At 40.0% G+C, this 14,011-nt stretch overlaps 1 protein-coding gene across 1 annotated transcript; it reads left to right on the forward strand.

The window, feature by feature from the left end:
• The first annotated feature begins 6,393 nt into the window (after positions 1-6,393).
• Positions 6,394-8,008, forward strand: LOC100710826 (mast cell protease 1A-like). Its single transcript, XM_005479002.4, has 5 exons — positions 6,394-6,584; positions 6,663-6,810; positions 6,919-7,048; positions 7,194-7,445; positions 7,545-8,008. Exons 1-5 carry the CDS (start codon positions 6,497-6,499, stop codon positions 7,701-7,703), a joined length of 777 nt encoding a protein of 258 aa, XP_005479059.3. The 5' UTR covers positions 6,394-6,496; the 3' UTR covers positions 7,704-8,008.
• The last annotated feature ends 6,003 nt before the right edge of the window (positions 8,009-14,011 follow it).

Raw genomic sequence — 14,011 nt, forward strand, 5'->3', positions numbered from 1 at the left:
GTAGCTGGGCCTACTCATAGGGCTGGGCACACTCTGGACTTGGTCTTCACCTGTGGTGTTTCCCTTGACCACATGAACTTAAATGAAGTTGTTTTTAGCGACCATAAGTCAGTCTCTTTTACTGTATCTGTTAATTCAGAGTCCCATCCTCAAGGTTCTATTAGGCGCAGGCGCTTTATTGACGACTCTACAATTTCTGAGTTTTCCTCTCTTTTTAACTTTAAAAGTTCTTCTAATGAGGTTGAGCTTTTAACTAATTCTTTTAATGAACACTGTCTTGCCATTTTAAATCAGGTTGCTCCTTTCAAAAGCAGTTATTGCTCTATTAATTCCCGCACACCGTGGTTAAATAATCAGACTCGTGGTCTTCGACGCTCCTATCGAAAAGCAGAGCGCCTGTGGAAGTCCACTGGTCTGACTGTCCATCGTGAGCACTTTAAAGAACTACTTTACCTATATAATGAGTCAGTCAAAGAGGCCAGATCCTCTTACTTCAATAATCTTATAAATCGTCATAAAAATAATTCAAGAATTCTATTTGATACCATCAACAGTATTGTTTCTCCTCCAACCCAGCATGCTCTGCTGCTTTCTGATGAAGATTGTAATACTTTCCTTAATTACTTTGTAAATAAGGTGATGGACTTGAAATCCAAAATTTCCTCAAGTGCCTCCCCTTATGAAGACACCCCTTGCTGTCTTGGATCATTTACCTCCTTTTCTCCAATCACACTAAATGACTTAATTATAGTTTTAGGTAAAATGAAATCCTCTTCATGCTCTGTGGATATATTACCTCACTCTGTCCTGTCTGGGTCTATCGCCAGCATTGGTCCCACTTTACTATCCATCATCAACAGTTCACTGAGGCAAGGCTGTGTTCCATCTTATTTTAAACATGCTGTGGTATCTCCTCTGTTAAAAAAACAGAACCTTGATCCTAGCTCTGCTAGTAATTACCGACCTATTTCAAAATTGCCATTTTTAAGTAAATTACTTGAAAAAATTGTTGAAAATCAGTTCAGGTCTCTATTATGTAAATTACACATCCTTGACCCTTTTCAGTCTGGCTTTCAAAAGCAGCACTCTACAGAGACCGCTCTCCTTAGAGTCTATAATGATCTATTAATGGCATCTGACGCAGGGAATTGTTCTGTGATCATCTTGCTTGATCTTAGTGCAGCCTTTGACACCATCGATCACAAAATCCTACTTAACAGGCTGAAGGTTTTGGCTGGTGTATCTGGCTCTGCCCTAGACTGGTTTTCTTCCTACTTATCAGACAGGACCTTTTCTGTTAGGACTGATAGGTTCACCTCTGACATTGCTGCCCTGACCTGTGGTGTCCCACAGGGTTCAGTTTTAGGTCCATTACTATTTTCTTTTTATATGCCTCCTTTAGCTGGTATCATTCAATCTTTTAGCGACCTGTCTTATCATTTTTATGCTGATGACATTCAGCTCCATATGTCCTTTAAGCCTCATCAGCTGGATAGGTTGTCCACCCTAGTCCAGTGCTTAACCCAGGTTTCTGATTGGCTTTCAAGCAACTACCTTGTTCTAAATACTAACAAAACCGAGACCATGATCATAGCTCCTCCTGAGCTACATTCTAAAATCAGTCAGGTTCTTGCCTCCTTCTGTCCATCTGTCAAGTCAAATATTCGAAATCTCGGAGTAATATTTGACTCTTCTCTGGGCCTCGACTCTCATGTAAAATCTTTGTCTCGTTCCTGTTTCTATCATTTAAGAAACATATCTAAACTGCAACATATGGTTTCCTCAGCTGAACTGCAAAAACTAATTCATGCATTTGTGTCATCACGCCTAGATTATTGTAATTCCCTGTTTACTAGCTTGGATAAATCATCTCTCTCTCGCCTTCAGGCAATACAAAACGCAGCAGCCAGACTATTAACTCGTTCTACCAAACGTGTTCACATCACTCCCATCTTATATTCTTTACATTGGCTCCCAATAGAGTTTAGAATTCGCTTTAAAATTCTTGTTTTAACATATAGAGCACTAAATGGCCAGGCCCCAGATTATCTATCCAAGCTTCTTATAAAATACACTGCTGCTCGTCATCTCCGCTCACAGACTCAAAGTCTGTTAGTTGTTCCCCGTACACGACTGAAGACAAAAGGGGACAGAGCCTTTCAGTCTGTTGCACCAAGGCTGTGGAACAGTTTACCACTACAGTTACGTTTGCTTGACTCTGTGGATTGTTTTAAAAAACAGTTAAAAACTTTTCTGTTTAAACAAGCCTTTTGTTGATCTCTTCATATTTTATATTTTTTACATTATTTACATTTGATCTTTTATATTGTGTACATTGTCTATCGATTTTATTGTTTATTTTAATATTTATGTACAGCGCTTTGTGATTGTCTATCTGCGAAAAGCGCTTAATAAATAAAGTTTACTTACTTAGTTTACTATTGTAGTTGTTCTTGGCTAATAAACACAAAACCTTTTTCCTATGATTTTTCATCTACAATGTAGATTTTGTCTCTTTTTTACTCTTTTTTTTCTTTACACTAGCTGGTGACCTGCAGAATCACCGCTCTCACAATTTGTGACAATTACGTTTACACAACGCACACACACACTGCGACGTCAGGCACATTCACACTCACTTTTTTCATCTGCTTAAATAAACCATATGGCTGATGATATGTGCCATGGTGATCCATAAGTATGATCACAAGTTTATTTAATTATTTTTCAACCCAACAAAACAAATAAACAAAAACATGATGCTGATGCTATGAACACTCTACACACATGAGTCAAGATCCAGGAAAACTGCTGCGCATCTGAAAGACGAAGCTGAACTCACGGATACGCTACATACTCGAGTTATCATAGTTCTGTTTCTCTCTCTTTGATGAGTTCTCAGCCAGCTCCCGATCTGATAATGTGTAGCTTGCTCATCAGCTCAGAAGAGACCGCAACACAACCTCACACAGTGGTTGCGTGCTTTGCCCACAGTGGCAAAGACTTGCACTTTCATATTCAACTCAGCTTCTCCATCATGTAGTTTTCAGCCATTTCACACAGGGTTCAGCATAATAGTTGTTTTCATAGGTGTGCTCTATATCTCAACAATGGCTCATATTAGGATGACAGTTTTCAAAGTGCCTCTATGCACGTAATTAGGTAAAATATTTGCCTATTTTACTTCATCTCATATGTCATTGTACTGAATTTGAGCAACCTTAAGCTTAATGCAGATTACTGTTAACAACTGGTTAAATTAATGGTCTGGAGCACAGGCTGTTGTTGATCAGGGAAATCTAAAGAATCATCTAAACATTTTGTGTCAGCACGGGGTGGGGGAAAACCATTCACCACAGCATAGCTTAACTGCTGCTGATGTGGGCTGGCGCTCTTCAAGGCTGCTGTGTTTTCTGGAAACTTAATCTCTTCCATTTATAAGCATGCGATTAACCGCACGGCTCAGGCCCGTGTGAACCCGCGCAGCTAAGGAGCCGTCACTCTTTTTTTTTTTTTTTAAAAAGCGAAGTCCAGCATAAACGTCTGTCACACTCGGACGCACTCTTGGTTGCTTAGGAACCCATGATAACAACAACAACCGTGTCACAGACCACGTGTTCTACTCCGCACTCACTCACACAAACACACTCAGCTAGCTTCGCTGGCATTGGATTCCAACACAGCCAAATCATCCTCAAAGAGACAAACCCATCTACCTTTTACACTCTTCATGTCAACCTTCAAGGAGGGTTACAACGCAAGAAAATCACCGTTGAAGACGTTGTACTTGATAAAGGAGCATGTGATCAACTTTTCTGGATCAACTTCAATATGACAAACCGCAATACATCCATCCACTTCCCAGTGTTCTTGGACCAAACCCCAGGAAAGAACCACTCCATGTGCTACAAACAAAGCAAAGGTAGCAGGCCGCTTGGAAACACCACTAACTGCAACCGGACCGCCGGAGGGGGAGAAAGTGCCCCTGTGAACACGACTGGACCATCTAATGGCACGTACTGGGTGCAAGGAATGGCCTGGCTATGTGGACAACGGGCATATTTCATACTGCCCCCAGGCTGGACGGGAACATGTGCTCCCATATTCCTGTCAGACCACACTTTCAGGATGACCGCAGTAAACACCACTTCTACAGCACGCCGGAAAAGAAGATCAACGCCTCCTGAAATTCAGCCACATGACCCAATATGGGGAAGCGATGTACCCAAAGAATTCAAATTATGGACTACCGGACAGAAAGTACTCCACACATTGTTCCCCTGGGTGGGAACCGGAACAAACATGCTGAGGATTGAAACTCTGGACTACCGTTTTGGACTTTTCCTGAACGCTTCGTGCAAGATTAACGAACAGCAGAACCAGGAAATTGATGCATTACGGATCGCAGTGATGCAACATCGAGTAGCTCTGGACATGATACTAGCAGAGAAAGGGGGACTTTGTGTCCTCTTCAACAACACCTGCTGCACTTATATACCAGACAATGTACACTCATCAAACATGACTGACGCCCTGAACGCCTTGAGACAGATCCAGCGGGCCTAAAATCATGACTATGTAAGCAATACAAGTGACTGGTTTTCTTGGCTTTACACTGGCTCCTGGCTACAGGTGCTAAAAAGACTACTCATTGGAGTTGGAATATTTTTACTTTTATTTTGTGTTTTTGTAACATGTATACTGCCATGTCTAAAACTCATGATTAACCGCATAATTGTTTCCACTGTTGCTGCATACATAGCCGTGACAAATGATGATGATGACTCCGACCTGTTGGAACATGAAGACTTTGTGTGATTAATGATGATGTGACAGAAAATGTACAACAAGATGTTACATACTGATATCTCACTTAAAAGTTATACGTGACAACAGGAGGGAATGTCAATAGAAAATTGTAGTCAGTATAATCTTTTAATAATATAAGTTTGCATATGATAGAATACTGCATGATGACCTCTTTATAACTCAGACTGTTTTGATTCACTGTGACCCGTTATCATGCAGGGAAGGAGCAGTACCTGCTAGATAAGAGCTTAATGAGCAGTTTCATTTTGTACCAGGTAGAGGAGCCTCTCCTGGCACACACACACACGCGCACACACACACACACATATCCGCACATGCTCACGCATCAACATTCCACTGAACAAACGTATTACTCTTCTTGTGTATAAATAAAGACCAGGGCAGTGGCAGAGCGCGAGTCTCGGAGCCCTCACTCCAAGTGTGAGTGCTCTGTGACTGCCCTTGCATGCAAGTAAAACTGTGTGTTTCTCCTCTCTGATTCTCAGCTGAAGAAGTGTCTTAGAGTACATCTCTTGACATTTATTAATAGTGTGACTGCAGTAGTTTTATTGCTGTAACTGACAACAATGAAATTCATGAATCTGGTAATTGTGATTTCCCTGACTGAAAAACAATACATCACAGAATTCAAATGTGTTTCAGTAGCTCTGATTTATTCCAGCGAATAATGGTGTTTCTTTTGAGTGATTCGTTTAGGAAAATCCTCAATACAAATACCAGTTGTGATTGAATTGAAAGTCCTTATTGTAATTATACAAAGTATAAGAAGATTTAAAACAGCTCCATAAGAGTGCAGCTCCAAAAAACTATACAATAATATAACTATACAAATAATATAAATACATAATATAAATACACAAAACCAAGTAACACAAACAGACAGCCAGAGAACGATGACACAGTCAGTGCAGATATTTCAGTGCAAATTACGTTTGTGCAAGTTTGAGTTGAGCATGGTGATATCTTTGGGGAAGAAGCTATCCCTGAGTCTGTTTGTTCTGGCCTGTATGGATCTGAAGCGCCTGCCAGAGGGCAGTAGGTTAAAAAGATGGTAGCCAGGGTGGGTAATGTCCTTCAAGATGTTTCTGGCCCTGCTGAGACAACGGGAGTTATAGATGGCAGACAAGGATGATTTTTTGTGCTGTGTTTACCACCCTCTGCAGTCTCTTCCTGTCTGCAGCTGGCATGCCACACTGTCACTGCATAGGTGAGCAGGCTCTCAATGGTGGATCTGTAGAAGATCACCAGCAGCAGGGTGTTTAGTTGCTCTTGTGATTGTATAGTATCCACAAAGTTAAAACTCAGTTAAAAAATATTGTTTTGCAAAGGTGAGACTTTAAAAAGGTATTGTAATTACACTGTTTCTGTAATGTGTTACACTTTCACTTTCTGATATGTAATCTTGCCTGGGCAAGAAAGCACACAAAATTTGTCTCCTTAAAAAAGTTGTTTGATCAGCATTTGGTCATCAGATGTAAGGTGTTTTTTTTTTCTTGGTTTTACCCATCCATAATAAAACACAAAAAAGACATTCGCAACATTTCTCACATTTCTCAAAGTGGGGGTGGCCTGGGTGGGTGAAAAGGATGTGGTTGGAAGTCAAAATGAGAGTGATTATTATCATACTTACCAACAAGGCAAAAAAACCCTATAAAAAGATGTCTTGATGCTCCTACCAGAAACAGTTCACCGTTTGGCTAACATCATGCACGGTCTGCAAAAACTTCTACTGTTCCATCTTCTTGCATGCCTCGGTAAGAACTGCAAGTCTTTGTTATCAATTTCCAAACATTTGTTGGGACATTAACTTAATTTTGGTTTTACTTTTTTAGGGCATGGAAGTGCGATTATACATGGTGAAAAGGCAGCAAAGAACTCAATGCTTTATATGGTCTCAGTGCAGAACAAACAAGGTCATATATGCGGAGGATTTCTCATCACTGAAGACTTTGTGGTCACTGCTGCACACTGTGACAATGAGTAAGTAAGTTTTAAGTAATCCAATGTCTTTTGTGGCAATTTCCAATTAATTTCATTAAAATGCTCTTATAAAATGTACTGACCAAGTCTCATTGATTACTTCTTCAGGAACCTTACACATGTTGTTCTTGGAAGCCACAATCTCAACGACCATCATGAAAAAATAGAGATTAAAAAATCCATCAAGTTTGAAAATTATAGAAATGTTCAACGTGGTGATGACATCATGCTCCTTAAAGTAAGTACATATTCATAGTTGTAACAGTTTCACATGAATTATAAGACCCTATATTTGTGGCATTATAATTCAAATTACATCACAGCAAAAGAGTTACTGTATGAAAACAGACATTTCTAATTTTCACTTCATGTTGTGTCTTCAGTTATCTAGGAAAGTTCAACTAGACCGCACAGCACAGATAATTCAGCTTCCACATGCTGAAATAAAACTACAAAAAGATAAAGTGTGCCAGGTGGCTGGATGGGGTTTCACTGAAAATTACGCTCTACCTAATGAGCTGAGAGTGGTGAACGTTTCTGTCATTCAATATCAACTCTGTAAGAAAAAATGGCCTAATCTTCCTGACAACGTTATCTGTGCAGGTGGCTATAGAACAAATAAAGGATTCTGTCAGGTATGTTTTCTGTCCTTTCAATATAAACTGATTTGAATTTACAAAATATATGAAACCCTTAATATAAACTGACAAAATTAAATTATGTCCTCCTCACAGAGAGATTCCGGTGGTCCTCTGGTCTGCAACGGGTTCGCAGTTGGTGTTGTTTCTTTCAACAAAAATTTAAACTGCAAATACCCAGATGCACCCAATGTCTATACGGACATCTCAAAATACCGTCAGTGGATCGACAAGATTCTCAGAGGTGTAATTTAAGCATTCCTGATTGCTCTGTCGATGTAACCAAAAGTGAAAATTAAAAAGATTCTGCTACTTCGCTCTGTCAAGCTGACCTTATTGAATTTAAAGCTCCTTATCGCTTTAGTCTGTCACCATGCATTCTTTCAGCTATAGCAAGTGTTGATGTTCAAGTTATCTTTTATTACAATGTTCTAAATGTATTTTATGACCATGGCATGTAGATAACTTGTAACTTTATATGTTTCGGTGCTTGTAATTCTGCTGGCGTGCTGTCTGTACTGTTGTTTGACCCCCAAAGTTAAATAAGCAAATGAAAACAACGTGGTTGTGTGCACCTCATTTTATTTCAGATTTCCACAACAAGCTTGGTGTCAAAAATAGAATCCCATGCCTGTTTGTATTCAGGGTCTATAGGAGACTTGAGCATGCTAGATAAAATTAGACAATTGTGAGCATGGCTAACACATCTGGTAAAGAAACCCCCAATGAACAGGAAACTTTCATGTTTACGAATGGGGTTTATGTGAAGGGAAAATATGGAAATTGAGCTATCAGTGTTTGGGTAAAACATTTCCACAAGGAGGAACATTGAGCTTGACACAGCTAATAGATCATAAATCATAGAGTAAAAGAAAAAAAAGCCAAGAAAAAAATGAAAAGAGTAATAAATAAACAAAAGTGTAATCACAAGTTGTGAAACACAAAAAAGGGGAAATGACACCTGATTTAATTTTTTTCACTGTCAATTGGGAAGCACTCAAGTACTCCTGTTAACTCCAGTGCTCTTCCTACATCTGAATCATTCCCTGAAGGTGTACAAACGAGTATTAGGGCCACATTAAGAAAAAATAATTGAGAAAAAAAGTTGAAATAGTATTTCAAGAAAAAAGTTGAAATGTGGAGACTACAGATTACAAACTATCCTCTGAGTGAAATTGTACTTCAGAATCGGTTTTAGTAAAAAGGAAGGAAATCATTTCTCTTTTAGCACGTAAACACAGTGTGGTGATCAGTATAAGAACATTGATAAGATGGTGCAGAAGACTGCAACTGGATGGAAAAACACACAATTGTTGAAGAGTGGATTTGCACAAAAGAAAATGGCTTGTAATGGACAGATAGAAAGGTTATCGATGGTTTAATCGATACATACAAGGGGATGTATGCTGTATCACAAAACAGCTGGTCAATTTGTTTCAATAACTCGCCTAAACAAGGCATTTTATACAGGGTATAGCAGCCGTAGCAGTATGTCTTCAGACAACAAGGGTAATCCTCACATTTCAACCTTTTTTTTCAAGATACATTTTTGACTTTAATCTCAAAATTCTGACTTTATTCTCAAATTAATCAAAGACATTTTTTCTTAATGTAGTTCTAATATCTAAATCTAAGGGACACACCTAGTCATTCTCCCAACATCTTTCAAATACCATGTCTTCATCACCCATAACTGCTCCTCCTCTACAAACATCACGTGGTGACCTCTGTGCAGTTGGAACAGCCAAGTATCCAATGCATTTTGCACAAAAAACAAAAAGACTTAAACTATGTCATGTTCTAAAGGCTGATCAGCAGAGACCCAGTGAAAATGTGCATAGTAATGAGGCCTAAACAACACAGACTGTATCTATATAACACAGAGACCATCTATGCTCACAGTCATCCTCTCTCTGAATTCAAACCTCAAAGCTTTGCATCCAGACCTCAGTCATTTGCACACTCATGTGTCATCTGATTGCAGTCAACATGTCAAGATATTTATCAGGTAAAAAAAAAAAAAACTAAACTAAAGACTTCTCCCCATTTGTGTAAACCTATGGCTCTCTAAAAATCACTTTTCACTGACTTGCTGTATGAATCTTTCCTCTGAGTTCAACCTTTCCGATCAAATGTTTGCATTTCGGATACGTCTATACAAGGAAGATTAAAATCACTTTAACCTCTCCCCCACTGCATTCTCAAAATGGCTTCTGACTAGTGTTTGTCTTATTTTGTTGAAATTGCAAATCTTTTCATGCAATTTCCAGAAAACCATCCCACTTTCCAAAGTGAAAACTCGTTTTATAAGTATGCAGTTCACAGAGTTGATGAAGCAATGTAAGAACTGTGTCTTTGCTACCTGGTGTGGGACTATGAGCTGCTGAATCAATTTCAATTCAATTCAATTTTATTTAAACAGCACCAAACAACAACAACAGCTGCCTCAAGGTGCTTTATATTGTAAGGTAGACCCTACAATAATGCATACAGAGAAAAACACAAGAATCATACGCCTCAGGGAGGGCTGGCCATCTGCCGTGACCTTGGGGTGAGGTGAGGAAGACAGGACAAAAGACATGCTGTGGAAGAGGGACAGAGATTAATAACAAGTGTGATTCAATGCAGAGAGGTCTATTAACACATAGTGAGTAAGAAAGGTGACTGAAGAAGAAATACTCAGTGCATCACGGGAATCCCCCAGCAGTATACACCTATTGCAGCATAGTTAAGGGAGGATTCAAGGTCAACCCTGAATCCTCAAATGGACTGATTAAATGGCCTGTAGCAACGGGCCAAACACCCCATACTCCCGGAGTACCTCCCACAGGAGGTGTCCCCAGTTTCCCTCGGAATGCTGTTGAAGCTCTGCCGGAGTTGTGCATTGAAGATCTCTTAGAAGCGGCCTCTGTCAGGTGTTCCCAGTGTACCCTCACTATATGTTTAGGCGCGCCAGGTCTGTCCAGCGTCCTCCCCTGACATCTGATCCAACTCACCACCAGGTGCTGATCAGTTGACAGCTCAGCCCCTCTCTTTACCCAAGTGTCCAGAACATATGACCGCAGGTCTGGTGACGTCTGCCAGCAGGACAACAGAGTCCCCAGGCGGATCACCCTCCAGCACCCCACGCAGGGACTCCAAGAAGGATGGGTACTCTGGACCGCCATTCGGTGAATAAGCACAGATGACAGTCAGGGCCCGTTCCCCAACCTGAAGGCACAGGGAACAAACCCGCTTGTCCACTGGGAGAACAGGCAGCAAGCCGAAAGGAAAATAGGATACCCACCCCAGCCGGCCGCCTTTCACCAGGGGCCCGACTATATCTAGCAGGTTCTCCTGCAGGTCCACCACTAGGGATGGGTATCAAAACCCGGTTCTTTTTGAGAACCGGTTCCTATTGTTTCAACTCCTTGGAATTGTTTGCCATTTTTGCAAACGATTCCCTTATCGATTCCAGTCGCCCCGAATGACGTCACCACGTTGCGGAGCGTCATTTACCTGGCAGGGCGCCTAAGCGGCTCAAATGCTCAAAAGTTTGGTTACGAGAACGGATGACAACGGGGCAACTTGCAATACTTGCAAAGTAGATATTTCATTTAAAGGAGGAAACACTACGAATATGCAAAAGCATTTGATCACAAAACACGCGATGACCTTAAATGAATGTCGTGAATCTCAACCCAGCAGCAGCGGTAACGTTTGCACGTCCTCTCCCGTTAATGCGGCAGGTAAATAATCAACTAACAGTGCATATTATGTTAGCGTGATCTGCCTTATTACAAAACCTGCCATTACTGTGCGCTGCATTTAGGTGACCATGATGAGAGAGACAGACAGTCTGGCTGGCAGTTCTCGCTGCAGTCTACCGGTAGCGTCTCCTTTCAGGCCAGGATAGACGAATGTCACCGAGCAGTGACTAAGTTTGTGGTCAAAGGCTTGCACCCATTTGCCACAGCAGATGCCCCCGATTTTCGGTAAGTGAATGTGTTTAATTGTAGGCAGGGACATTACTGGATATTCTTGTGTAATTGCTACAGAATAATTTATGTTAAGAATATTTTTTTTATTATTTTACATTTACAATTTTTTTTCCTGGGGACCCTGTGACACCCCATTGAAGAGCCGTAGGCTGTGGATCTCTTAAGATCTCACTGTTGGGTTTGTAAGGCCATGTTACTCCTAAATTTCTATCTTGTTCAAAGAGAAGATATAAAACAAAGTTCTAAGCTAATCGACCTTAGTGTTCTCCTTTTTTAAAAATAAGAATCGATAAGAGAATCGATAAAGAATCGAATCGAAAATGGAATCGGAATCGTGAAAATCTTATCAATACCCATCCCTACCCACCACCCACAGGAGGCGCTGTAGAGATCAGGTGCTGGGCAGCGGACAGGAGCAGAGACCCTGGTGGACTGATCCCCAGCTACCAAGACTGGCAATTGGGACATGGAATGTCATCTCTCTGGTGGGGAAGGAGCCTGAGTTAGTGCATGAACTCAAGAGGTACCGGCTAGATATAGTCAGAGAGAGAATCAAGTTGAGAATTGTCTTGTTATTGGCTTGTTACATTATTTGATTAAAGCCTACTTTTTTGCCAAACATTTTCATTAAAAATAAGGAACACTAGATAAATATGTTACTCTTTATTTACTAGGAACAGTTGTTGTCTAAAACATTTTCTTGTTAAAATCAAAATAAAATTTTAAGAATGTATCTGAATATATTTACAAATGTACAATTATAACAAATGTACGATTTACAAATATTTACAATTTATTTAAAAATTAGCTGGAAACAGTTGGACCAATGCATTCCTCATGCAGATACGAATTTATAGCTGCAATAGAATTTTGAGCAAAAAAACACCCTGATAGAACATTTCCAAAGTTTCAGTGTTAACAGCCCAAGTTTGTTCTCTGTCAACAGACAAGATTACATAGTCACATGGAGTCCAAACATTAAGGTGGCCCCTGTGGGATGTAGGTTGTCCTGGATCTGATGCCAGTAATTGTGATTCTTTTTTAATACCAGGAAACCACTTGCCTCATCCAGCTATAGGAAAATGTCCTTACTTTCTGCTGCCTGCAAGGTTTTGGCTGACCATGATCTCAATTATGCAGTCATCAGAGACTGTCCCAGCTGACCGCCAACCGCCAAGCAGGCAATCATCGGATAAAAACACTCCCCGCTCCTTAAAAACGGCACCAGAAGAGCCAGTGTACAGCTGCTTGGTCTTTGGTTCATGAAGGATCCCCCAATCACATGCCTTTGGGGATGAAAATATCACTTAGTAGGGCTGCTCGATTATGGCAAAAATGATAATCACGATTATTTTCACTGAAATTGAGATCTCGATTATTTGACGATATTTATTTAACAATAACAATGTATTGAATAATGGCTTTAAAGATTGTCAAAAAATAATATAAAATAGTGTGCAAATACTGATTACAGTGCAAATGTTTGCAATATAAAAAATAAATGAAAAATGTAAACATCTATGTTTAGTGAACTTCAAAATACCGCACAATATTTGATCCACGTCTGACTCCGCGAACCCATAATGTTTCCACCAATGTTCCCTCAAATATTTCATGTGTCTGAGCGAACACACAAACTCCCTGAGCGATCCCTTGGACCACTGTGAGCAACATCAGACGTGTGCACTGTGGTCACGCCAGCATTAAATCCATCCAAGTTACATGGTTTATTAAAATAATCAAATTACAGCATTTACATTTATGTTAGACTACTTTTAATTAACTGCTTTAGCCCACTTACAATGAAAATTTAAAAAATCCTGTTTATGACCTGTGTAGTATGTTAACACTATTGGAAGTAAAAATAACTTGAACTCCAATTTTGAAAACACAACTTTCTTTCTTTCTTTTTTTTTTTTCATAAAGCTCTGACTTGTATTATGAGTCTGTGGTCTGGGAGAGAGTCTGTAACTCTGTCTGCAAAATACAGTATATAATGAGCAATGTTGGGCAATTAATTATATAGTTACTACTTCAAAAAAGTAACTCAGTTTGGCAAACAACAAAGTTTTTTGCAGCTATTTATTTTTTTTAATGCAGCCAAGGCATTTTTTTAAATAAACATTTCAAACTATTTACAGAACAATCAGCTGTTCTGCATCAAATCTGATGCCACACAAATCATTTGCACCACTCTAAAAAATAATTTCTGTCCACTATGAGATAAAGGAGAACAACAGCCTGATACCTGCAGGCCTGACAACAGGAGATGTATCACTCCTGTAACACCTGTAACATTCAGCAGCCGCCTCATTGTTCTGACACACACAACAAAACTATTGACTACACTACACACTAACTACACAAGATTTGCGCTAAACGTCTCAAATCTCTCACATCTCAAAACACCGCCGTCACTCCTAAAACTTCCCTCCGTTTCTTAACAACTAGATGCCACGTTGCCATATCATTTTTTGATTGGTCGACACGGTACTTTTTTCGACCAATAGGAAAGGGTGGGGGGGGTTTGGTTTTGCTCACAGGCGGAGAGTGCTTTCGAGCGTTTTCCTTATAAAACGCCGT

Source organism: Oreochromis niloticus, linkage group LG23, assembly GCF_001858045.2.
Source record: "Oreochromis niloticus isolate F11D_XX linkage group LG23, O_niloticus_UMD_NMBU, whole genome shotgun sequence".
In the NCBI taxonomy this organism is placed as follows: domain Eukaryota; kingdom Metazoa; phylum Chordata; class Actinopteri; order Cichliformes; family Cichlidae; genus Oreochromis; species Oreochromis niloticus.